Source organism: Pogonomyrmex barbatus, unplaced genomic scaffold (genome assembly GCF_055798465.1).
Source record: "Pogonomyrmex barbatus isolate J1 unplaced genomic scaffold, ASM5579846v1 scaffold19, whole genome shotgun sequence".
NCBI classification, from domain to species: Eukaryota; Metazoa; Arthropoda; class Insecta; order Hymenoptera; family Formicidae; genus Pogonomyrmex; species Pogonomyrmex barbatus.
The window spans coordinates 278,759-306,132 of record NW_028297115.1 but is presented as its reverse complement, the minus strand read 5'-3'; the positions used below and the strand labels follow the sequence as shown (position 1 = coordinate 306,132).

Genomic DNA, 27,374 nt, shown 5'->3' with positions numbered 1-27,374 from the left:
TAGAGAAGAAATCTGCCTGTTTCCACTTTAGATTTCATCAAAGTCTTCATCTCATTTATGATATACGCAAACCTTTTATTTCTCTCATATCAATAATGATACTCGTGTAATGATGAGATAATTATATGAGGATCGACTTATCTCTCAAAATATGAGATCTATAGCAGATGTTAGTCAGGTGCATCTCTGAGACGGAAGCGCGGTGCAAGTTGGCTTTCGATCAGGCAGATGCAATATGGCCACGTAAGTTCTTATAAAATTAACAGTGACATTTTTATCAGCTTGTTCCCATGGCCCTTTATGGCACCAGTAGCACCATGAACACGATTACACTGATGTAAATCGTCTATGTGGGCAGCACTTGACTGCCAGATGACCCGTCGTGTTCGCGCGATAACCCAAAAGGCGGCCCATGGCTTCGCTCAAGCTGTCAGAACTCACCTATTTATAAATGCCATTTCGCCATATTTCTGTATCGAACCGCGAACTTACAAGAGGCATCTGGATCGAATTTAATTCAATGGAAATCGACATCGATCAAAATATATTCGGGCATTCGTGCGAATGTGCGTTTTTAGTGACAAATGTATCATGTAAGTAATATGTATTTGATTTCTTGTATTGATAACATAATAATATATAACAGAAAATAAAATAAAATAAAATAAAACATCAAATTACAAAATGAAAATATTGAAGTTGCAATTAATATATACTGATGCAATGTTCAAGTCTGAGATTTAATAAACATTAAGTCATTTGAAATCATAATTTTCTTTTGTTATACATATGTATTTTTGTTATAGTTTTTGTTACTTTTTTGTAATTATTTAACGTTAATTCTAAGTCATTCTTCATACACATAAAATATTTTTTGTTTAACATAAAAATCTGGTTTCATCAATTTCAAGATAAAAATTTAATTTGCCATTAAACACGTTCAAAACTTTTTCTCTTCTAGAAATCTTATATAAATTATATTTATAAAGAAATCAAATATTATCTTATTGTAAAATTATCACATGTTAAATGTAAAATTTTTGAGTTAAATTGGAATTATTCTCTAAATATAAATATAGGAAAAATGGAACACTCTCATACTTATACGTATACGTTTAATAAAAAAAAAAACTGAATATCTCTCGTAACCTGATGACAATATAACACGCTTCCGTTTCTATTCAAAATGTCATCTGAACGATATTAATTTATTGCACAACTAGCGTCTGCACTTGAAAACCGGAGGAAAAAACTTTTCGAGGCATATAATGTACGTGGAAAAGTGCTCGATGTTTCCGCAAAGGCCACTTGAAGGCCAATTTCCGCTCTCTTGTACGGCGCGTTACTATTTCAAACAGAAAATCTTAGCCAACTAAAAAACAGCTGCCAATATCATAAGCTTATTTTCTACATCGCGTATTTCTTAGCATTAATCACTTATGTATAACAATTAAAGAATACATCTTTGGTTAATTACTTTGGTGTATCTCTTTCGTCAATATTGACCGTTTTTTTTTACCATAACGTACAGATTTGATCTAACATCGACATGTTAACATAATAATTCAACATTTCTTAATTTTTTTATATAAATATGTGCAAAGGATGATTGATGAGTATTTCTCATTTTTATTATGTTATATGCATAAAAAATATCATATACATAACATAAAATAATGCAATTTCGAAGGTTAAATTACTTTTTATCATCGTACCAACTCTAAATTAATTACTGATCGATATTGATAATTGGATTGATAAGTCTAAATATTTATTATATTTTATTTTAAATGAGGAATTCTCCTTAGCAACATATAATTTAATAGATTACTTTAATTAATTCAAGTGATAACCTAATTAGTTGCTTAAATCTAAGTTATTTTTATTAAGTCACTGTAGATCTGAAAGTAGAAGTCATAAGTTTAATTACTCAGACTTCCTTGACAAATAATTCTCTCCCAAGTGATTTACCATAATCGCTGCAAGTTTTGATCCATAGGTACCTGCTCCATGTAATTCACGTATTGCATTTGATAATTAGTGGGCGCAAGATAATTCGAAAATCCATATTCACCATTAGAGACGTCCATTGACATCCGCCTGTCAGCCATAAGCTGATGTTTGCTGTCGGACTGAATATTTTTCAGATCCGGATACGATATAACCTCGCTATTACTCGCGCATGTTTTGAATTCTGTTTTAATTAATCGACCGCAATCGTGCACATTCGGTGAAGTTTCCGTTACGAAATTGCTCCTGTATTCCGGAATGTGCTGTCTGTCCGTCATATCATTCAGGCTTGATCTTTCAGGTATGTCCGAATTTACCTCTGGCTTGTATTCCGGGCTAATATTGGAATCAATTCTCACCTCGCTCGAATTGGGCCTGAAATCGGGACTAAGACGGATGTCATTCGTCCTAAAATCCGGCTGCATCGGGGCGCTTAGATCTGTTCGGATATTTGGCCAATAAGATGCGTTGTAAGACGTTTCCTGTACGTTGGGTTTACCATCCTTGATCAGGATCGGTACGGCGATCTTCTTCAATGGTTGATTTTTCATGTTCTGCGCCTGCAACTTTTCGGCGTCCTCGAGCCGGGCGCGTTTATTCTTGTACCGTCGGTTTTGGAACCAAATCTTCACTTGAGTGCTGGTTAACTTCAGAGTCTGGGCCAACATTTCTCTCTCAGGTGCGCTTAGATATCTCTGCTGTTTGAATCGCTGTTCCAGTTCATAAACCTGTGTCTACAAAATAATTTATAATTTAACTTGGTCTGCACCTTTTATTACTTACTATTTTCTGCATAATATTTATATTTTACAAAAAATAATTTTAAATTTTTAGAATTAAGATTGTAAAATAAAGTTATTGTATTATATAACTTGCTCAAATAAATGGCTCAAATGTAATAATTATTTATTGTAATGCAGAGAGAATCGAACTTACTTGCGAGAATAACACTCTTGGCTTCCGCTTCGTTCTTTTACCAGATTGACTTTTGCGCAGTTCCGTTTTACTGGACGTAACAATGTTACCTAAAAATAATTTATTATATAAGTATTTTTATTAAAAAATTTATCTTTAATAATTTTTATTAATGATACTAAAAATTATAAAAATGTATAAAAAGTAATTCTAGCATAATATATATCACAAAAATGATTTTGAAATTGATGTGTAATATAATATATAGCTTCTAAAATGCAAAAAATTATTTTTATTTTTCTCATAAAATGTATTCTGTGATATAATGTTTGTTTCACAAATTATATAGATATTATACAATATTTATAACAATTTATGTAATCTATAATAATTCGTGAGAAACTCAATATAAAAAAATTTTCATTGCAAATCATCATTTTTTATTGTTTATCATGATTATATCCTATTTGATTAAAACCACTAGAACAAAAGAGTGAGAGATAAAATATATAATATATAATTCTAAATTAAAAAATTGTTATGGAATAATTATTTTATAAAACTGACTAAACTTTAAATTAAATTTTTGTAGTAAAATTTTTATACTTACCATCTTCAGTGATAGATGTTTCTTGATATGGCGGTACCACCTGGCTCAACTGGTGAACATGATTGAGATCCGGATAATGTTGATAGCTGGGCATCGGTTGATCCTTAAATTTGTCCATTTCCCAATTGTTTTCAGGCACAACATTGTACGAATAATAATCTTGATGCACATGTTGTTGAGCTTGATTTTGATGATGCGTGTAACAATCCATGACGCCGAGCTGTTGATCTTCGCTGAGAATATCACGAACGCTGAACGGAGTTGACATCGAAGAGGACAACATTCTAAAGCATCTTCGATCGAATCACTCTAATGTGTCAAATCTCACTTCATAAAAAAAAAAAAAAAAAAAAAAAAAACATCCGTCACACGTTACACATCTCTCCTTAAATGAGTTTCATTTTTCCAACTCAACAAAACTCATCAACAAAATTTAGCAATTGCAGTTTTACTTTGCAGAGTTTTGAAATTCGCTACATCATCATGATAGTCTCGAGTTAGTTGTTTTGTTACGTTTAATAGTCAATTCTTCAAATATGAATTTAATAAATATTTAATAAATAAATTTATCTCTCATGATTTTGGCAACTTTCTTAAACTTTATTATACATATATATGAAGAATTTTAAATTCATGCGCGGAATTTTGTAATGCGTTCACGTGTTGCGAGCTGTCAAATTTCAGTTATGAGATCGTGAAGGAGTTCCCACTTGTCACACGTGAAAGTCTTAACAGTTCCTTCGTGATTTTATCAACTATCAAAATTTGATAGTTGAACTATCAAAATTTGATACCAACACATGACAAAACAAACACATCACTGTGTCCAATGATATATGCAAGCATTTGCAAAATTGGCGAAATTATCGAACAGTCGCTTATCGATGCACTAAACTATCTCTATTTCGAGGGATGGTCACGGTTGAGTGGTCGAGTCGGAGGGCAGACGTATAATGTGACTTGGTCTTGCAAGGGAGTCAAGCGTTGGTCCCGTCGCACAGGAACGTCATGGCGATACACTGATGTGAGTGTGAGGGTGGCGTTGATGTACTCAAGATTTTCACTACTACGATCGCGTACACTTTTCAATGATAACTTCATATATTGAAAATTCACGGATTATTTTCACTTTTTCAATAATCTTGAATAGTTACTTTTAAATTATTGTAACGATATTTTAAAGTAATATTAGAAAATAATATTTCTTTAAATAATTTCTATACGTATAATAAATTTTGTATATATAATTATGTGAGTTTTATGTAATTTATTTGAGATAATAAGAACTATTACTGTGAAAGTTTATGTGGCATTTTATTTATCATAAACTTTTAGTAATTTAAAATAATTTAGTCTAAATCATTTTAGTATTAGTAAAATTTCAAATAAGTAAATTTCAAAAATTTACTTAAGAGGCTTTTCAGTTTATCGTCAAAATTGTAAATTGCGGAATATACAGAAAAAAAAATTAAAGAGAAATATTCTTATATATAAGCAAGAGTATTTATAATCTTCTTAAAAATTTTAGTCTTAATTTTAGTCTTAATTTAGTTGAATTTGATGCATTGCTTTTGCTCAGTTTAAGACTAAAACTCTTTTATAAATGAGGAGTATATTCTATATTTACATCAATATAAATTTAATCAAATTAAGGCTAAAATTTTCCTAAGAAGATAATATTCTTGCTTATATATGAGAATATATAATCTTGATAAAACTAATTTTTTTTGTGTATATAAATAAGAATTTTATTTTTTTATTTTATACAAAGTGGCTAAATATCTTAAAGCCAAATAATAATACGAGCATCTATGAATCAACTTTAATTGATCTGTTAAAAAAAACTTTCGACCTTTAATTCCAGAGATTGCAGAAAAAAGCACAACTGAATGAGAGCAACGACTGTGACGTACAATAAATATTGATATCGGAAGTGTCTGAATAATTGAGAAGATGGCAAAATATCTTTTTGCGTTGTTCAGGACAGCCATAGCCGCCAGTAACGCAAGGCGGAGGAGAGTACGAAAGACCCGCCTATATGAGACGAATCCAACCAATCAAAATATGCTGTGAGTCGTGTTTCTAAAAGCCACGATTAAACGATCATTTGCGCAATACGTTTCTCTCTCGTTCTCCATCGATTAATCATCGTTGTCTTTCCTGGAAGCAATGCGCAGTGTAATAAACTGACATTTTTTTCTTAGCGAACATACTTTCGGATCGTCGTAAAATTCATTACACATTTATTACAAATTAAAAATGAAATTTATAAAATTAATTCAACATACCTCATAACTCATTCTACAAAAAAATTCGATAAAGTCGAATAAATTTAATAATAATTCTTCCTTCAATGATAATTTTTCCTGCTGCTTATTATATGATTTTTTTTTAAATATGAGTGGATTTGACGTTATACAATAGATTTTAAGTTAATGCATTGTTAAAATATACCACCGCGTATTTCTCTGCTTGAATTGAATTGGGATAATGGAAGACTTTATAATTAACGGTCAAATAAAAAATACTTATTGAATGACGTTTCAGGTGGTGGAAATAACAGTGAACAATTACAAAAAGATGATCGCTGTAAAAAAAAAGTGAAAAAGATTTATTCTCTGTAAACGCTCTCCGTCGGCAATCGTCGGATGTAGCTAAGCAATGGAAGAAACTCAAATTAATGTGATTTCTGTTCGAACAGAAAACGTGAAACAATTCCGCCGTCTAGACATCCAGATACTCGCAATTGTCTGGACCACTTACTAGAAAGCGACAAAAGTCTCGTTCGATAGGCCTGAGCGAGAAATATATACAGATGAGTTGACCTCTTCAAGCATAATAGGAAGCATCCTCCGTCTGCAGTCCTGCAAGTCTGCAAGCTTGGATATGCAGACAACATTAAACATTTTCCAGATTTTTTACTATTTTATGTATCTTCCCGATTTCTTTCCAGATTTATCTACTTTTATGTATCTATCAGCATTTCCTTTTCCTCACACGCGAAATACCATTATACTATTAACTACATTTTCTATTCGTTCAGTGTGATTTTATTTATCTTTGTTTTTATCTTTGAAGTCGTGAATATACATGTTAAATTTCATTTACAGACCTTTCTTAAATGCGCCTAAAATATATTAACGATATAATTAATTTAAATTAATATATTTAAATAATTCGTTATTACACTTAATGTTGTTACGATTAAAAAAATATATAAATTTTAATATAGCTAGAAAATTTTTATATATTATTATTATCATATCGCAGAGAAACAAATCAATTTATTACAAAAAGTTATATTTCCTAGTGGAAAATTAATCAATTATTTAAAGTTTTTAAACAATCAAATCATAAATGACATTAATCGGCAGACAGAATCTTAGTCGAATAATATTTTTTCTTGAATTAATTCGTTGAATTAATTATATAAATTCAAGGCAAATGCTAATATCGCGAATCACCATCATCATTAAATTATTCTCATTAAATTATTATCATTAAATTACCGAACTTAGCCGGCAACGTAACTCGTTCCAAGCTACGTAGATTCTCTCCTTCTTAATAAATCGATAATCAAATTTGAAATCGATTAATTCTGCACTTAATGAAGTTCTTACTTAAAACTTAAAAAGTTTTTATTTTATTTTATTTATTTTATATTATTATCCCTATAAGCCAGATCAAGAAATCCAATTTAATTCATCGATATTAATTAAATGTTTGATAAAGTAATATTCTAATTATATTATTATGTATATAGAAAATCTGGGAAAAAGGGAAAATTACAATGATTGCATTATCGACACAATCCAAAATTTTTCCTTCTGTGTAACGAATCGTAACCACACTAGCTCTTTTCAAAAATCCCACCTGTAAGACTTCCTTCCGGTCCGGTAATACGGTACCCGTCTGGTATTATTTAGTAATACATAACAATCATCGATAGTGACAAGAAGAAAAGCAGATTCCGAAAATGCAGACGAGTCGCCATGGGCGGCATGGGACCCCCCCACTTGCTTGGCCAATACATGCCACCGTGCGAGATTTTTCTATAAACTATACACGGATAGGGCATCCGAGGCTGCATGCGGCTATTTAGATGTGAGACGACAGCACAAAGGGTCCATTTATGCGGCAACACGGACGGACCCGTCTTGCAACTGGACACCACATTATGTTAAGATCTCTTTTCACAACCTCAGTTTAGCGTGCGAGCGATTAAAATGCATCGATTCTGCTTATTTCAATATTGAATAACTTTAACTCGAAAACTTACGACAAAAGGGGTAAATCTTATAATCTTTATAATAATTAAATTTTATTATATAATTAACAAATTTTCAAAATATCATATAGATAAATAATTATGTTTGACATAAACTGAAATTTTATATTTTACAAAAAATTTAAAATTTAAAAATCCGGGGTAGATTTTTAGATCAATATTGTTATTAAAAATGGTTAATTAATAATTATTATATAATTAAGGTATTTAACATACCAAATAATGATCTTATGTGTATATATATATATATATATATATATATATATATATACATATGATATCTATATTTCCGAGAATACTCATTGCTCATTTTGCCAGAAAATATTATTATCTGTAATCGAATTAAAAATAAAGAAAAGTTAAAAAAATTGGTGAGGACGCTCACACGGCGCCTCCGCAGGACTCTCCAGACGCCGGCGCTTCTTTCCCACAGTTAAGAAGGCGCCTGCCTTGCTATCTTTTGGCGCCTACCACGCATAAAGTCCAACGTATGTCCACGCACGCGCCGCTCTTGTGCGCGTGTATAATTACACGCGTAACTAACAAGGCGCATTAATAAGCTCGCGTCGCAGTTAATAAGAAAACTATGAAAGTAACTGTTTCGTGATATTTTCTATATCGATGCTCTTCGCATGTACTTAATTATTCTTTTTTTTTTTTGTACTTTATATGATTTTCATTTTTTCTATTAAAGAATGATTGCGTGAAAATGTTGATGCTATTTTAATTCGACATTTAAATGTCAAAAATATTACAAATCGATTCAAAATAAAGTGAAAAATAATATAGAAAAATTTTAAGATTAAGATGTACTTTTGGAAAATGTTAAAGAGTATAATCATAGACGTTTAATTTATTATATTTATATATTAGCTTTTATATATATATATATATATATATATATATATATACATATATATGCACAAGATATTTATATGTAAATCTAGATATGTTGCATTGAGTTTGAGTTTCGAGGGGCGATTTTTCGAATTCCAGCCACGGGTGCGTCAAGGGTTCCGGGCGCCTCTAGAAGCGCGTCTGGATTATGTTAGTTTCGACTCGTCGAAGTCGCAGTCGAAAAGGGCCGAGGAAGATCTACTCCTCCCGTTACCCGGGGAAAAATGCATTGTTTTGTTTGCGCTTTAACTCCGTTATCCGAGAGCCCCGATACTAACAGCAAAACCACCCTGTCCAAATTATGACACGCTCCTCCTCTGTTCCGTGTCAGATGTCACAGTAAAGGGACAATTAGCTTTCAATTTGTGATGACCAAGAAGTGATATTCTTCAAAATCGTATGCTGCCTCTGGCAATTTCGGAGTTTCAAAAACAAAAGTTTAACTCTTTATTAAATTCATTCATATTTATAAAAATAAATACATATAAAAAGACACATTTTTGAAATTGTCAATTCATAATGTGTATATCTTTTAACCATTATTTTTTATTAAATTTATTATAATAATTTTTAATTTTTAATTTTACTAAGCACTCTGAGATTTCATTTGTTTATTGTTAAATTCATATATGTGTCAATTTGTTCATTGCAAAATGTAATAAGAATATGAAATCTTTTATTAAATTTTAAAGTTCGATAAAAGATATATCGTGGGAACACATAGGCTCTTGTAAAGATAAATAAATCCTTTTCTTATCTTTTAAGAGATTACTGTGTCAATAAAGTCTAATTGACTATAATGCGTTTATTTGCCTAATTCATAACAATTTTGTTTTCAATAAAATTCAACGAATATTTATTTTTGTATTAATATATATTATTATACTATATATTATATACTATATATTACTGTATATATTTAAAATATAAATATAAATTTATTTAAATATATATATATATATATATATATATATATATGTAAATTTATCAAAAATATTTTTTAATTTTTGATTATAAGTTTAATAAAAATTGATTTAAAAAACTATGCAGATTGAAAGGTTTATTGCATTATAATAATCCGATATTTTTTAAATAAATTATGCAAATTAAGAGAGAAATTTCTAAGCAAAGAGAAAGACTTCGCATATCTTTAGAAAACAATGATCTCGGCTTTACGTATTCTATCTATATGAATATAATCCCTAACAAAAATAATTTCTATTAATTTATCAATTTATAATAAAATCAAAATTTACAATAATAATTATAAAATATTTTGTTTTAATAAGTTAAAAAAACAAGTATGCTATAATTAACAAGTATAGTATATCAAATATTTTTTATTATAGCTAAAAAAGACTTGATGATATGATAAGAAAAAAATTAATTATTTATCCTATTGATAAAATACATAATAAAAATACTGATAATTTGTCGTTGATTTTAAGACGATTTCTTGTAAATTGTTTTACAAATGCTAATTTAAATATAAAATATTCAAAATCAAATCAACAAAGTAAATAATTAGAACTAAAATACTTAAACTCATGTTAGCGCATCTATGTAAATATATTTTAATATTTCGGAAATATAGATTCAAAAATTATAAAAATTTATTAATGAAATATTTTATTTGTTGCACGTAATATTTTGGTAATTTTATACCAACTTATAGTAAGCTCTCGTTTTCTCTCTCTACAGTTGATATACACATATATATGTATATATACATATATACATATGCCTTTCATACTTTCTATGTTACCAACGTTAGATATTATGTTATCCAATGGATTAGTAATACTTAAAAATTAAATTCAAGATATACATTTCTCTTTATATATTTTGTACCATATTATTTATAGATATATTCTAAATATATTTTACAAATCTTTATAAATTTTGTATTTATGAAGAAAAAGATAAATCGTTTACTAAAAGAATAGTACCTACCTCCATAGACAGATGGCACATATTACTATCTTTTATAGTCTCAAACATTTACAATCCAACAAATTACAAATTATTTTACAAATTTACGATTGTCACAAATTTAAATAAACTTCATTTTGGACAGTTATATAAATAATTAATTTTCTGTTTAATATTTAACATACATACAGCTGCTCGTTTCAATTTTTAAATTAAATTATTCGCGTAGATATTTTCCGACACTAAACATCCATTTTTATTGGCATTTATAATTTTGTCTAGTACAACTTAAAGCAACTACCGTAGGATCAAGAAACTGTGTACTCGATCTAAGTTAACTAACATTACGCTCAATTACACCGGAAAGAGATAAAAGTCATACGATTAAATCCAGTCTAACGTCAAGCGAAGAACAAACCAAATTACACACCGTAAACTTTAATTAAGATTTGCCCGAGCTTCCTCCACGTGCGTAATAGCGAGCTCTCGGCGTCGCAAATTTCTCAGCCGCGGTTTTAATTATTCTTTAGGGCCACATTCATCTGCCAACATGCAGGGCACGAAGGGGCAGTATGAGAAAGAGCGAGAAGAATTTTAATCTGATATCCACCTTTCCTCCTTCTGTCGCGTCGTTCGATGGTCTTTTTCTTTTCTTTTTTTCTCTCTCTCTCTCTCTTTTTTTTTTTTTTTTTTTTTTTTTTTACGCCGACGATCTTTCCTGTGCCTATTTTTCGTGATTTATGATCCTTAAAAATACGGTTCCGACTCCTTCTTGCTACGTCAGGGCCGAACGGACGAAACGAGCGCCGAACTAATTTCGTAACATTAGGCGGCCGCAATCGCCGTTGAAAATTCATTAACGTCCGATAGTACGGGCCAATTGAGATATCGACTTTCCTGATGGAGGCCGCTTTCTGTCAGCCAGAGCATAGGTCGGCCGTTTCTCTTTTCCGATAATGTCCGCTTATTGAATTTCTCGAAATCCGAGTTCCTTATTTATGGGACATACCCTTCCGACGGGATCCGATTTTGTGCCCATATCGCGCGCTCGTTGTTTTAGATTAGCCACGAAGCGGGAACATATTTCTCCCCCCGTTCTGGCATTCCGTTCAATCAATAATGCAGTAAGCTTCCATCAGATTTGTGTTAAAGGTCAAGGAAGAAAATTACGTGACTGATTAATTACTGTGCTTTAAGATAGCATTATCTATGTCTTCATAACACACACAGATAAATTGAATAAAATGGAATTTTCAGTCAACAAAATTTTTTTATCATTGACCCAGCGTTTTTAATTATTCGTAAATATTAGACTAGAGTCATTTTGTTGTATAAAATTATTTATTTTATTAATAATTACTTTGCTTTTTGGGAGTCGCGTTATTGATTTGGAAATATTTCTTATTCAGCCAAAAATTATGTCTCAATCATCATAAGAGAACGTCGTTCCTCACGTGATATGACTTTTGTAACATTGATTAAGAGACAGAGCTCGATGAAATCTTAAGCTCTACCTTTACGAGAAGACAGATCATCGAACATATCTTGTAGCCAAATTCCTGACGAGGAAGACAAGCGCCCCCCTCGGCATCATCATTATCTCGATATCTCAGCTGGTAGCATCTGTGGGCTTTTTTTTTTTTGCTTTGGACAGCGTGCGCGGAGATGCACTAGGGGGTATTGCCCAGGGTGGTCCAATTTGTCTGCCGGTTCGATATTGTTACGAGCTCATCTTTAATAATATAGCCTCGAGCGTTTAAGCTTTCGGAAGGAGCGGCTGCCTTGATCGGTCATTTCACGCGTGCTCGATGAACCTTTTCCAAACTTTAATGATTTGTATTCAAAAACATGATACAGAAAAGCTAACATTGTATGTACATGTTACGTCTCTTTTATAATTAATATTATAATTAATATTAATTTATAATTAATATTTCATTTTGTATATACATAAAGTAATTTTAAAAATACAAAATATAAAGAGAGAGATCTAAATTTTAATACGTATAAGTTTAATAATAATTGGATGAAGAAAAACACAATGTATAATGTAAAATTTATCTGTGTTGCAGCATACAATTTTTCAAAGGCAAATGGTTTAATTAAGATTCATCGAAGGCATAAGATTTGTCCATGCTCTTTCATAAGTCAGATGTACCGATTTGTAGCCTCTGGACGAAGATAATATAAGCGATGTAGCACGAAAGGCATGGAACGAGATTACGTAAATACGGATATCGGCCGAGAAAAAGGAAAGAAGGAAGAGTAAGGGGGAGCCCGCGTATGTGACTCGCCCATAAGCGCGATAGTGGCTTATCTAAATAGTTTAGACATGAATTACACAAGCGAGAATAACGTTTATGTTTCATCACGGACCAGACCCGACGAGACGATATCTGTTAGTCGACTCTACTAACTGCGAGTCTCATTTTTTTTCTCGCTTTCATCCCTAAGAGATCTTCTCTTCTTCGTCTCTCTCCCCCCCCCCCCTCTCTCTCTCTCTCTCTCTCTCTCTCTCTCTCTCCACCCGTTCTATTCTGCTTGTCGCTGCATTTTCTTCTCTTCTCTTTTTTCCGGTTCGAACGGATTACAAATTGCTTATCGTCTTTTAGCTGGCAGCTTGTTGGATCGCCTTATCGTCTCGTCGAAGACAAACATAGTTTTTGAATCGATGTTGATTTCGTTTGTTAATGAAGGGTCCAGGATACTGGAAGACTTGTGTTACTATATCTCAATGCTTATATTAACAAACTACACATTCTTTCCTTTTCACAAAGTCCGAATAATATACAGAGAGAAGGATTTCTTTGGATTTAATAAATTTTATTAGATTTAAAGAAATTTATCTTCTGAAATAGTTTCAAACAAAGCAATTATTGATTAATTGAACAAATTCGATTGTTTGGTCTTTTAAATAATAAATAGCTTTATTTCAATAAATAAAATATTTGTTTAATAAATTGTTTGAAAAAATAACGCTCTTTATTATATGTTTCAACAATATTAAAGATTCTCTTTATTGAAACAATTTTTATTTCCAGACAATAATCCAGACAAAGTAGTGATTAGATTTTAAAAAGTATCTCCTTTAAATAACAGTGTTTTTTTTCTATTAAACCACATGGCATTCTAACGAAACAACAGAATTCTTAATTCAACAAAGTGATGTTTAATATAAAATTATGTGGTTTAAACAAATTCAAATCAAACAGAATCGCTAAACTTTTTCTCATTGTATAATAAATATAATTTTATCTTGAAAAATTCAAAAATATAATGCAAAACAACGGGGAACACAGAAGCGCAATTAATTATATCAAGAGACTTATAACTTTATTAACAAAAATTATATTAATTATAAATTAATTAATTAAACGTTCAAAAAATTCATCGTGATATCCTTTCCTTCTTAAAAATTATTTGTTTCGATTAAACGTACGCGAATTAAAATGTCACTATCACCATAATGAACGCTATAAAATTAAGGGCCGATTTACGGACAAAAGACGCGAAGAAAGCCGAAAGAAACGAGACGGAGAAACTACGGTTTACTAATGATGACTCTTAGACTCAATCGTACTTCTGAGGCTCAAACCACGAATGGTGGGATGTGAAAACATCTCCATTCCATGGGTCACAGGGTTGCGGTAGAATTCATAAGAGAATAATGTTCGCTGCTTGAAAATTAATTTAATTTGTACGGAAGAAACGGGAAGAGAGGACGAAGAGAAGAAGAGACGAGGGAATGCCAACAAGAGACGGTGGAGAGAGAGAGAGAGAGAGAGACGGGGACGAAGAAGGAGAAGGACAAAGGGAAACGTAGGACGGTCTGACGGCACAAGACGCAGGTTAGAATATTCTTTAGCTGTTGGGGGAGGGGGAGGATGGTACCCCCGCTGGGTAAAATATAGCGGGCCAGTTCCTTCGAAAGGCGCTGGTCTGTCTCCACCGTGGACTCCTTAGCGGGGCACTGAAACTTTACCTCCCATAATTGATACGAATGTCTTTTCGGCCCGTGCTCGAACATCGCACGGCTATTTAGTCGCCGAGAGGAGTCTTTGGGCTCCAAGACCCCGCTACGACCGATCTGCTACGTCAATTATCAACGCAAATCTGCGGCGCGGTGCCGCAAAACGGTGTCATGATATCGACAACAATTCAGATCGATTTTAAACTCCACTTGTCGTCTATGATAGATTTTTTTTTTATTCTTATATTTCTACAAGGAAAATTACATGTTATTATTATAGAAAGGCTACGTCAAACTTATTTCCATTTAACATGTAAACATTTTTAAAAATTGAGAAGAATAGTTCTTCGGTTTATCTCTCGATTAAATAGAGAGATAGAGCAACACGTTCAGAGTGTGTACTAGAATCGAGATTCACTACCTTCTCTTATTCCCTCCCTGAAACTCATTAAGCATGGTAATGCTCGTTCACCTTGCAGATGCTGATCGGTAGGTACTTACTAATTACCAGAAGCTACCACTGCTGTTAATCGGAAATCATCGGGATCGATGATTTTAATCCCGCCGTTGTATACAACCGCCTAATTAATTCTTCTTCGAATGTGTGTGCAAATTTGCAGAGTTGGCGAATTATTTACATATCCATATTAAAAATTAGAGCAAAGCGCACCAAGATATATTCGTAAGAACGTTTAAACTACTTGAGCGTAACTTAAATTTGACTAAATAATGATATAAGATAAAGCAAATAAAGATTCAATATGTATTAATTTCTCTAAATTAAAATTTAAGATTCTTATCTTAACTTTAATATATCTTGATATAAAATTAATATTTATATTTTGTAATTTAATTCAATTTTGATGCAATGACATCTTTTTCATTCAATCATGTTATTGTTGATAAAATAAAACAAAAGATACATATACATATATATATATATATATATATAAAATAGTCCATATATATTAAATAGTCCGGCGGAGTCGGGCATTCTTAGAAACAAAGACAGGCGCGCAAGGGTGTTGGCGAAGGGAGACACGTTGAATTTAAGATCGGCGAAGGGGTGGTAAGGACAGCGCATATAACTACCACCGAAGTCGGAGCATCGAAGAGATTACGATCTAAGTATCCCCAGAAACAAATGCCGAATGCAACTCGCCCATTGCCGGGGTCTTTGTCGGCTCTTCGAGCGGTGCCCCGTTGCCGGTACCAACACCTGCACGACCGTATGCGTCGCTTGTCATAGAGACCATGGTTATTGATTGCTCACCGCGAGAAAGCGACGCAAAACTACGGCCTACTCCTTCGCAACTTAGACTCCGACTATTTTGCTCAATAATCGTTCTCTCTTTTTTTTTATTTTTCTATCCATTTTTCTATAAATCTCTATGAACATTTCTCCTTAGGAAGATATATCATCTTAGGGAATATTACCTTTTAACATTATTAAAATAGCCTCTCTTTTTCTCATCCTGGATTTTAATCTTTTGATTAATCTTTCTTCCTTTTTAATATAAATTTTTTTAAAATTTAATAAATACAAAATTTAATTTTAACACACTTCAGTTACTTATGTAAGTTTTTATATGTTCATTATTTGCAAAAATATGTTAAAGAATGATTAATATATATATATATATATATATATATATATATAAATATCCCAATAGTATGCAAAATTTTTTGTTTGTATTTAAAACTTTGTTTAAAACTTTTATTTTTTAACAATGGACAATAATAAGGCTAATGAGACTCAGCGCCGTAAACGGTGCGTAATTATATGTCTCAAATTCGAGTCAAAACATTTAGCATATTAATAAACTAAATTAAATTTAAACACATGATTGCACTTACAAGGCTGATTATTATTAGCCTTACTATTGTCCATTGTTATCATATCGAGAATTTTTTTTCTTTTGACATTTTATCTCTTACTTCAAAATATCTTATTATTTTTAAGAGAGCTAAGTGTCGGTCCACAATAAGTATTTAATCTTTAAGCCGTAAAAAATTGACCAATCATAGTCGATTATTCTTTTCATATTCGATTATAATTGGTCAATTTCTTACGTCTTAAAGCTTAAATCACTTATTGTGGGCCGACACTAAGAGACATAAAGAGATAATATTAAAAAGTGTACTAAATATAAAAGTATTAATAATAAGTATCTATAATTTTATTTACATATGTAAACACGTTTGTTTTACTAGTGTTATTTATTTTGTAAGTTGATGTATTAATCAAAATTTTCAAATTTGCATGTCACTTTAGCACCATCGACTTCAAAGCATGCTAGTGTTATATTGTTGACAGGTCGGAGCATCCACTCTTGCTATTCCAACCAAAGAAAGTTGAAGCTAGACGTGGTCACAGTGGTGCGAACATAAGCGCCTTTGTGTCACTCGAGTGGCTCTCCTTTGAACGCCTTGAGTAGCTTTTTTACGGTCGATTAAGAGGTTACCGATGAATACAAAACGCAGGTGAGTCCCTTCGACGAGAGACTCGCCGCTACGATGCGATGATATAACTTTGCTTCGCTTGCCCGAGTTCACTTTTTGTATCTCACCGAGATGGCCAAGAAACAGCGCAATAAAGCGCGGTCCTGAGAAAATCTAGATCAGAAGGGGACGTATCGTCGAGAGTTTAATAAAATCATATACAGAACATTTCTCCACGTGGGAGTCGGTTGAGAAATTTTCCAGATGACCGCTCGCGACAGATCAGCTTCGCTCCTACGCGGAATCATCGAATCAGGTAAGTTGAAGAAGAGAAAAGAAACTAGCTCACAATAAGGTCACCCACCCTATGGAAGAAAAATCGTTTTTTAACTCGGCTCCCATCTAATCCTCCTCCACCCTCGAGAAAGGAACGACGTATATTTCGAGCTGGAGTAATTTGTGTTTTCTAGCTCGCACTGGGGGGTGTGGTGGAAAAAATTAAATTTTTTCGGAGATTTCAGCGGATCGGCAACCGGCGCGGAGTCGTTTGTCATCGTTAAAATAATTCCCTCCGTTTGAAACTTATGCCTTTGGGAGAGATATAGGTATCATTCGTGAGAGGATCCTATAAACGTATGGCGGCGACGCGACGTTTCCATGATGGTTTATAGTACCTTTGAGATATATATCTCTGGCGGAGTTACTCCTTTGGGAAGAATTCATGCTGGAATCTCTGAGGAGTCTCAAGGATTTAATGTGTGTATGGATACTACTGGACCGTTATACGGTCGAAAATTTTATGGGGACGACTCGCTTTATATATTTAACATTATTATTAGCTGAATCATAATAAAATTGTGATTGTTGAAAATTAGCGTTTCTGTTTAAAATGACATTTCGCATGATCGTGAATACTATACAATTTTCCAATACGGTAATTCTATATAAAATCTGATTCGAAATAATGAGTTAATAACAACGTTCCTTTCAAGTCTTTCTTTAATCTTTAAGATTAAAGAAAATTAAAGAAAATTAAAATAAAAAATTAGCGTAACTTTTTATTATAGCATAATGGAATTACATTAGGTTTGCATTTGCATTTTGTTTTTGACGATTTCAAGAAAGGAATTCGAGCAATCGATACCTGAAGCAATAAAATAAAAAGAATCTCAAAATAAAAATATTCACGAATTACACATGCATAATTTCTTCACAATAATTCTATTATACTTTCAATAATCGACTTTATATTATTTGACGGAATATGTTCGTAAAATTTCGAGTAAGCGTTTGAAATGAATACGCCACATAAAGGATATAAGGGATAAGATTGATGCCAATTAGTAGTACGGTTGCTCATTATGATTTTGATGTCATCGCATCCACCTGCCCCGTTTATCGCGACAACGCGCGTCCCTCGACAGAGCAGCAATATACATACGTATTAACCTATGCATTACCTCTCCCGTTCTTTTCAAGTCCTCCCTCGTCTCAATCTCTCTCTCTCTCTCTCTCTCTCTCTCTCTCTCTCTCTCTCGACGGCTAGATAATCGATCTCCATTGTCATTTGTTTGTCTAACTTAGCGGATTAGAGCGAGTCATCTACGTCAAAGGCAGCCGCCCGGCCGATCTGGCCGAGATATCGAAGATGAGAGCGCGATTTGTTCGTGCGCGGGCCACCCTCGAGTCGATCGTTCGCGATCGATGGTACGGACTTACGTAGGAGTAATTAATCCCTCGGAGCCGACAGACTAGATGAGTTCGCGATGCCAGTTTATATGCCGCCGATGATGAAAAGGCCTTTTCAACACTCGCGCCCGAGGAACGAGGCTTATGCCTATTATTGCGACGATAATCACGCGATCGGTTCAATTAGCAATTAAATGAGACAGAAGCAGCAGAAATAAAAGTGCCTTGACGGTAACGCACAGGGAGATTACCAGCTCGAGATTCAATCATCACTTCAAGTTAGCATCGGGTGAAGGTCGGTTATAACTGAAAGCGAAATTGCAATGTTACGTGCAAAATATTGGTTTTAGATTTCGACGGTTATAATTAAAAATATAGACAGAACGGGGAAGGAACGGAGAAGGCAACAAAGTTCGACGAAGGAATTTGATAATTTTTCTTTTATTGAATTTATATATATATAAATTTGAAATTAATATTCCTTATCTCGTGAACCACATGCCGTTATTTGTAACGGATTATTTTTACGACGCAGCAGCTCAAAAGTAATTCTAATAAATGGATAATCAAGAAATTATCAGACTTCTAAGATCGAGTTCTTGTCGAGCAGTTGTCTTCGCCATTCTCCGTTCTTTGTTATTTGAAACTTAGTTTGGCATATTACATGTACATTTGTACTATTTAAAAATATAGACATCCGATTTTCGAAATTTATTCGGCGTCATAAGTGTCGCGAGTGGAAACTCGGAAATCATACAACGAATCCGGAATACGACAGCCGACGTGGGGCGTGGCCCGTTTCTAATCATAGAATCCCGCGAACGTGCGTTAATCTGCAAGGGTACTAAATCGTCTTTATGTGCGCCCTCGAGGTGCACAGTCAACGGCGATGACAACATCACGGCGTCTCCGGTTTCCCGCTATTTCGTCGGCGGGCGACTTACGATCGAGAATTCGTCATTGTCGGTTCAAATACCATTAACCCTTACTTAGTCTTTAGATTTTTTTATTAAACTCTTAATGTTCCTTGTTTTGTAAAAAATATATATATCGTCATTTCTCAGAACCACTAACCACAGACATAGATAGGTCGAAATGTGTCGAATAGACAGCTTGAGATTGACAATTTTTAAAAATTCTTTAAAAAATTTGTACACGTTTCAATTTATTTTAAATCTAGAAGATAAAATTTGTTGTATTTTTTATAAACATATTAGAAACGTTTATCTATGAAGTCATCTTCATTTTGATTCTAGCTATCTCTAATGCTAATTCTTTTTCTTCGAATTCAAACTCAAGCCAAGATTGAGCCAAGTCTCGTATCGGGAAAGAGGAAAGAGAAGATTCGCGAGAGTACATAGAGCTGATCGTAAATACGATGCTCCGAGAGTATCATGGTCGTTACAACCGACCACGATACTCTCAATGTCTCAATCCGAGTTCTTCTTCTCGGAACATCCGCAAACTGTGCACGAAGATCCTTGCCGTGACGTACTTGCAAAGATAAATGGTTTTTATTATTTTTTTATGTTCAAATAGCGCTAAACATTAAGCGAAATGTAAAGCTTCTCTATGTAAAATTCTAAAATCTATTCGTGAAATTTTGTCATTGATAAATTTAAAGAGATGTAATGAATAAAAAATTTGGGCTTACTGCAAAAAGTTATAACGTTTTTTAAACAGTTATTTTTCGAAAATAGTTTTGGCAGTTAAATGCAAAAAATCTGAAGATATAGGATGTCATAATTTTATGTTTTTTTTTCATATGAAAGTTAATATTTTTGTCTCAGAGAAAAAATTAACTTGAATCATAATATTTGTAATAAAAAAATTTTTAAGGGTGATATTTAGAAGTTTCGGAAAATGCTAGATAAAACAATTATGTATATGATTCATGAATATACTTACTTGAGATTTCTTTTTGTTTCAAATATTGATCGTTCAAACTCTTTTCTTGAAATGATAGAAACAAAATGTAAATACTAATAATCTTCAATCTTAATAACATTAATTTTTAGATATTCTTATGATTAAAGAGATTAAAAGGAACTTTGCTATTAGTTCATTATTTCGAAAGAGACCATTCTTGTGACAAGATATTCTTATGGTTTGAAGAAATTAAAAAAAATATTGCTATTAGCTTATTGTTTCGGAGGAGACCATTTTTGCGACAATGCCGTGCATCTTGGACATTTATCGATTACCTCCGATATATCCTTCTCGCACGAGAAAATCAATCTCTCGATTTCCTCTTTAGAATAAACTAAGCCGGTGTCGGTCGTCGTGCCGACCGTACCTTTTCTTCGAATTCAAATGCGTTCCGGGCGTGCAGGGGCGAGGCCTCGCTCTCCTTCTCTCTTTCTTCGAGCGCGGTGGAGAGATCGGACGAAGAGAGAGTTATCACGATGTGAAAACGAGAGGCACAGAGAGGAGAAAGGAAAATACGCTCGCAGGCGCAGGCGGTTACACGGCGTTACTCGTAAATACGATGCTCCGAAAGCATCACGGCGCGGTACAAAGAGGCCACGACGTCTCAATCCTCGAGTTCTCCTCGAGAGGCCTCCTTGGAGGGTCCACGGGAGGAACACGCTGCTTCCCCCCTCCCGCCCCCGCCCCCGCCCCCTCCCCGTTTCCCCACCGCCTTCATCACCCAGCCGCTCCTCTTCCACTCGTCGATCCCCCTCGGCCGCGCTCAGCTCGCCCGATCGCGCAGCCCTCCTCGCAAAAGCGTGCAGAACGCGCTTCGCGAAAGGGGTACCACACACCGGGCCTCACAGATCACCCCGCTATCTAAGTCACCAGATCTCCGGGCCTCGCTATACACCGCGCAACGTAGTCACCACCGTTTGCTCGCCGAGAGACCTCCCTTCCTTCTGAGTGTCCTTTATTCTTACATCCCGTTGTCTCGGTCTCGTCGAATCTTCCCGTTTCGCAGCCACCGCTCTCTCGGCTTCGCCTGAGACTCCCGCGTTCTTCTCGTTCGTTCTTTCTCGCGTTCACGGTCCTTCGTGGGACGTAAATGTTTTTTTTTTTTTTTCCCCATATTTTTCTTTCATTCGGTAACGCGCTCTGGCTATTATTTTCTTTCTGTTTTTCGCGGTTCTATTCGTGTTTCATCGCGACTCGTGTTTTTCAGCGGTAAGTTCCTTTTTTTTCTTCCTTCCTCTACTTCTTCTGTATTTACACTCATTTATAATTATCTCTTATTCTCACTTAATTATTTATTTCCTGATTATTATGACGTGAAGTCAAGCATTGAATTATATACATTAAACGAAAAAGATAGAAAAAAAAAAAAAAAAAGATAGAACAAAAATCAATCAGATGATCATATTACCCATTTCAATAAAAAAATAAAAGTTTTTTTTCTGCGGATCTATATTATTATTTTTGCGGGCAAAAGGTCTGGATATATCGATCCATAGATAAATGGAGCGTTAGATGTCTTTGTTTCTCGGCAACGACCGAAGAATTCGAGGTCGCTACTATACTAAATCCGCGGACAGGCTATGGTAATGTAGAATGTCATTTGTTAATTTAAATATCACGATAATTCACTCTACCTCACAGATTCATAGTCCTTCTCTTCTTTCCTCCCTGCCTTGTCGTTCTGTACCGCGAGACCTGCACTCATTCCTATTTACTCTCCTTTTTTTATCCTTCGCATCTTCTCTTCTTCGTTCTACTTCCTCGGATCCTCGACGATACTCGTCTTCGCTTTCGTTTCCTCCATGCCATTCGCGATGTTCGCTCGTTCCTTCCTGTTTTGTTTTCAACGACCCTCGCGAGGATGCCCCGAACAGCTTTAAAATTTCAAATTAGCTTCAATCGGATTGGTTCAAGCGTGCCAGGAGTTTCGTTCGCGAATCCGACGATGCAATTGGGCTCCTGTTAAAGTCCATGTAGCTTCGTGAACAAAAGGAGGAAAAAAAGAGAGAAAGAGAGAGGACCATTGGCGTAGTCAAAGTCGCTTACGTGGTCGTACGTTTGGTCGGCACTTCGCAGAACGTAACGATGATCCGACGTGTTTCGTCGGTGCCGAGCGCAATTACACGAAGGTTAAGTATCTCCTCATGAGAACCCGGTCCAAAAATAGTATGCGCGACGAATGGAACAAAACGGAATAAGATGACGGGGGACTTGGGACGCCCTCGCTGTTAAACCTGGCGACCGTTGGCATAATGACCGAGGCTGCCTCTTCCTCCCCTTTCCTTGGCGCGGGGTACGCCCGCTTAAAAAGTCTTAAACGCGAGAGCAAATACAATTAGAGGTAGGGCCCGGAAGGGCTTCTTCCCTCGCTCTCCCTCCTCTTTCTATCTCGCCGTAAACCGGGTGCAGCATCCCAGGCTCCTCTTCGTCGCTCGGAGGCGCCGCAGAAGGAAGAGACAAAAGGAGGGGGAGGGGGGGAAGACGAAGAGGACTCAATCCTGCGTGGCGAGCCGCGGCGCGGTATATAGCCGAGGAGGAAGAGACTGGTAATAGCCAATCACGCGGCAGACGCAAAAACCACATGAGAAGCGTCGTAAAATCCGCCGATACTCCCTCTCTTTCTTTCTCTCTCTCTCTCTCTCTCTCTCTCTCTCTCTCTCTCTCTCTCGGTCGCTCTCACATGATCTCTCACCCTCCGCGCTGCGTCCACGCGAAACGAGGCTCGGGATGAGCCTCGGTCGGAAAGAAGAGAGAGCCTCGGGAGTGACCGCGGGATAGGGTGGAGACCCTCTTCTCGTCGCCCACCAATGGGAGAGATATTAATTAGAATAATTGCTGCTAACAGGCTCGTTAGCAGCGTTGAACTGAGATAGCAAACGAGCGCGTCTCGAACGCGAAAATAAAATGAAGAGGCCTTCGTCCCCGAGCAAAACCCGAAGGAAGATTGCCACGCAAGGAAGATTGGCGGCTGAGAAGAGAGAGGCAAGCGGGCAGAACGAGGCAGAGGACGAGCTAGAAAATGTTCGCGTCTTGCGTATCCTCTCGCTGCAAAAGTGCCTTGATCAGACGCGAGCGAAATCATTTGCATATTTCTCCGTTCTCAGACATCCGTTATTCCGCAATGTAACAAGACTCTCGCTTAGCCTGCAGTATCCAAACATTCAGTAATATCAAATAAGTATATCGATGTATCGATGTAAATAAGTATATCGAGATGTAAATGTTCAAAGATACAAAAAAATTACGCGTTGATAAAATAAAACATAAAAGAAATGTTAAAGACGTTCTTATATACCAAATGCATCGCAAGCATATTTTTACATAACATAGTATATCGTGTAATAGTCTTACATTTGAATGCACAAAAGTTTCATGATTTATATCTTAATATAAAGTTTGCTAGTGCTCATCTTGATAATGGAAGCGAGAATTCTGGTAGCACTACGGAGAACTCATCGAATAATCTCTCTAGCGACAGACATCTAGCATGGACCACGTACCATCCAAAGTGAACATCCTCCCTTCTTCTTCTCGACGACAGGGATACGATAACGACCTGCGATCGTTATACCTACAGTCGACTATCCCGATTCTTTTGAGATATGGAAAGAAGGGCGGAGGACAAGGGAGAAGGGTGAAACGAACGAGCGCGATCGGTGGAAGGAAATCGCGATGGAGAACGCACGGAAGTCGATGGCTGGTCGGCCAGCAATTCTGTCTTTATTCCGCGGAGCGACGCGCCAGGGTCCTCCTAATCAATTCCAATTAGAGAGCGGAATATTTGCGAGGTAGGCGCACAGACCATGGAGAGACTATTAGCAGTCTCTCTTACTACCGAGAGAAGTCCGCTGACTCGTCGGCCGTAAATCAAGCACTGGCCCAGAGAGAGAAGGGAGGGAGAGAGAGAGAGGAGGGAAGAGAGAGAGAGAGAGAGAGAGAGAGAGAGAGAGAGAGAGAGAGAGAGAGAGAGAGAGAGAGAGAGAGAGTCCGCCACGTAGCGGACGAGCCACGAGGAGTCTCCTGGACGATGTACCCGTTCACGCAACATTCGTACGTATATGCACGCAGTACGAGAGGTACGGCCATGTATGTGTGTGTGTGTGTGTGTGTGTGTGTGTGTGTGTGTGTGTGTGTGTGCGTGTGTGCGTGCGTGCGCGCGCGCGCGCGCGCGCACATTATCGAAGAGAGTAAGCGGAGACGAACGAGGAGGCGGCTGGGCCTCACGGTGGCCGGAGAGGATTGCCGGTTAACGAAGCGAACATAACTCGGCCAATACAACTCAATACGCGATCCTCGGTGACAGTTGGTAAAACAGAGTATCTCTAATTGGCTGGACGGGTCGCATGCTGATTAGACTTTTCTTTTATCCTTACTCCTTGTAGGATCGCTCGCGGGCCGCGCTGCCTACGATGAAGAAACACGTTGATTGAACGCGTGGGCTACACGCCGTCGTTACATGCACTAACCTATCCGGTTGAGCTTATTGGATCGCCCCGATGATAGATCGTCGTTAATACGTCGTAATCATGCGGGAGGGTAATGACAATTGTATCTCAAATGCTATGTGGCAGGTGTACTCTGATTTCTTAAATTTAACGTATCGAAAATGTAAACTTTGATTGGTTATATTTGAAGTTGAAAGAAATGTGTATTGTGAAATATGTATTCTGATCTTCATACGTAATTATTAAAAAGTTATTAATTTTATACGTCGACAACAATTGATTTAATTTTGATAAGATTATGCACGTATTATGCACGAACATATTTTCGGTACGACGTAATGGTATTAGAATGGTATTAGAATTTTTCCGGGGGAAGAATTATGTAACTTTTTAACTTAAATAGAATTACAAAATTATGATTATTTTTTTTAACTTAAAGATAATGATTTATAATTAAGTTGTATTAAGTTTAATTATTATTTTAATTATCATTAAATTGGAAAAGGAGAATAAGAATAAATTCTCAAATAGATTATTGATCAGGTCAGGTTCGTCTTGAAAGAGAGAAGAGATTTTGCATCTTCAGATTTTGCATCTTCTTCTTAAGATAGAAAGAAAAATATTTACGAAAGAGAATACGTGTAAGATCTCCGAATAAAAAAATAATTTCTCTCAATGGCGTAAATATACGCCGATAAATATTGATGTCTTTTTAAATTAGAAAGATTATCTTTCATTTTAGACAAAAAATACATTTTAAGAAGGTTTAGACAAAAAATTATCTTGTCCTACTTATATTTCTTTTTCTTTTTCTTTCTAAGAAAGACATGTTTAAAGTAATATTTATACATAAATACAATCGATAAGAATTTATTTCAGTTCTCTAAGAAAGATTCAAAGTTAATTAAAATGTTTATAAATGTTAAATTATGATTTATTGATAAAAAGATACAAAAACACATTCAAAATTGAATACTATCTATTACGATACATTTTATAATAGAAATATTTTAATCTTTGTCTATTGAAGATATTAATTAAAGAGAAAGATTAAAAGAAAAGAATCATTCACAATTAATAAATTAATAAAACATATTAATAAAATATATTAATATTTTAATGTTATTTTGTAAAATTGAATATAAAATATTGAAAATTCAAAAAAAAAAAAAAAACAATTTTTTCCGCCACAACACCATTGTGCGACGCCTGTTTGGTTAAAAATGTTTGTTTTATAAAACACAAAATATCGGCGTAGCGCCGGCTACATTACATAGTCGCGGTCTGTACAATAGTAATTATTCAAATCCCGGTCTCTCCGTCCCATTTTATTCGGCAGGCCCTGTGCATTGCTATGTGAGAGGTCACAAAGGTAGATCGTGAATCGAGATTTCGAGGGAACTCGACGTTGGATACGACCACGTGGCGCAGCGTACCTTAGGGTCCACGTCGAATTTAAAATTCTAATCTTATGATTTGTGGCGGTCTCTCGATACTTCTGATGGGCGACTACACCGAGGATGACTCTATTAGCTGGACTTTGCTCGAAGCCGCCTCCGAAGGCGTTTGCGCGCTCGCCTCTTACCCCGAGTCACCCCTTATTTGTTTTTCTTGTTAATGATACAGGGGTGAATGTGCCACTCGAGAATTAAAATCCGCTTTGGTCACGCTATTGTATAGATTTCAATGGGAACGCAACATGCACATTACTATTGGACAATAGAACCTTGAAATATTTCATATTTCTTTGAAATTCGTTGTCGCTCAGTTTTTTTTATCTTTCTGCATACAAAAATATCAAAATAATTTACACATGTTACACATAATTTCTTTTTAACTAACAATGTACAATCATAGTTAACATTAAAGTTATATGAAATATAGCATTATGAAAATATATTATTTACATTATACAATGAAAAAAAAAGGAATAGTGATATTACGAATTAATGTAACTATGTAATGCTTCCCATGTATTTTTATTTGCCAATTCTTCTTATTCTAATTGTATCTTACTGCCGATCAACTTGTATAGAGCGTAGTAATAGAAAAAAATCAAAAACTTACCTCTTCGACGCCATTCAAGGTAATAACGAACTTTCGCCTTGTGCCCCTTAATCAAAAGCTTCACCAAGTTCATCTTCGTTCGTAGATCTCGGTATCCTCGGCCAAACCTCCAAATATCACGCAACCCCGGCTAAAGTGAGATGCACGGCTCTCCATAGAGCCGACAGCGATCCAGGAACG

General features: G+C 35.0%; 2 protein-coding genes across 2 annotated transcripts in view; both read right to left on the bottom strand.

Annotated features, from left to right (window-relative positions):
- LOC105431312 (putative RNA methyltransferase CG11342) overlaps window positions 1–27,335 on the bottom strand; it is a 238,840-nt gene extending 211,505 nt beyond the window's left edge. The window contains exon 1 of the mRNA XM_089075702.1: window positions 27,195–27,335. The gene's annotated coding sequence lies outside the window, so the exon portion shown is untranslated. The remainder of the gene's footprint in view (window positions 1–27,194) is intronic.
- On the bottom strand, window positions 825–27,320 carry LOC105426937 (uncharacterized). The gene is made up of 4 exons (XM_089075680.1): window positions 27,195–27,320; window positions 3,536–3,819; window positions 2,947–3,035; window positions 825–2,744 (listed from the first exon to the last, which is right to left on the bottom strand). The coding sequence occupies exons 1-4, from the start codon at window positions 27,206–27,208 to the stop codon at window positions 1,968–1,970; spliced, it is 1,164 nt and encodes a 387-aa protein (XP_088931806.1). The 5' UTR covers window positions 27,209–27,320; the 3' UTR covers window positions 825–1,967.
- Window positions 27,336–27,374: the final 39 nt, after the last annotated feature.

Bases quoted from the DNA above. Each gene is read 5' to 3' on its own strand.
- LOC105426937 (XM_089075680.1), bottom strand. The intron at 3,036-3,535 runs GTAAGTATAAAA...AATTATTTTTAG, and splicing joins AACATCTATCACTGAAGATG to GTAACATTGTTACGTCCAGT. The intron at 2,745-2,946 runs GTAAGTTCGATT...ATTATTTTGTAG, and splicing joins CAAGAGTGTTATTCTCGCAA to ACACAGGTTTATGAACTGGA.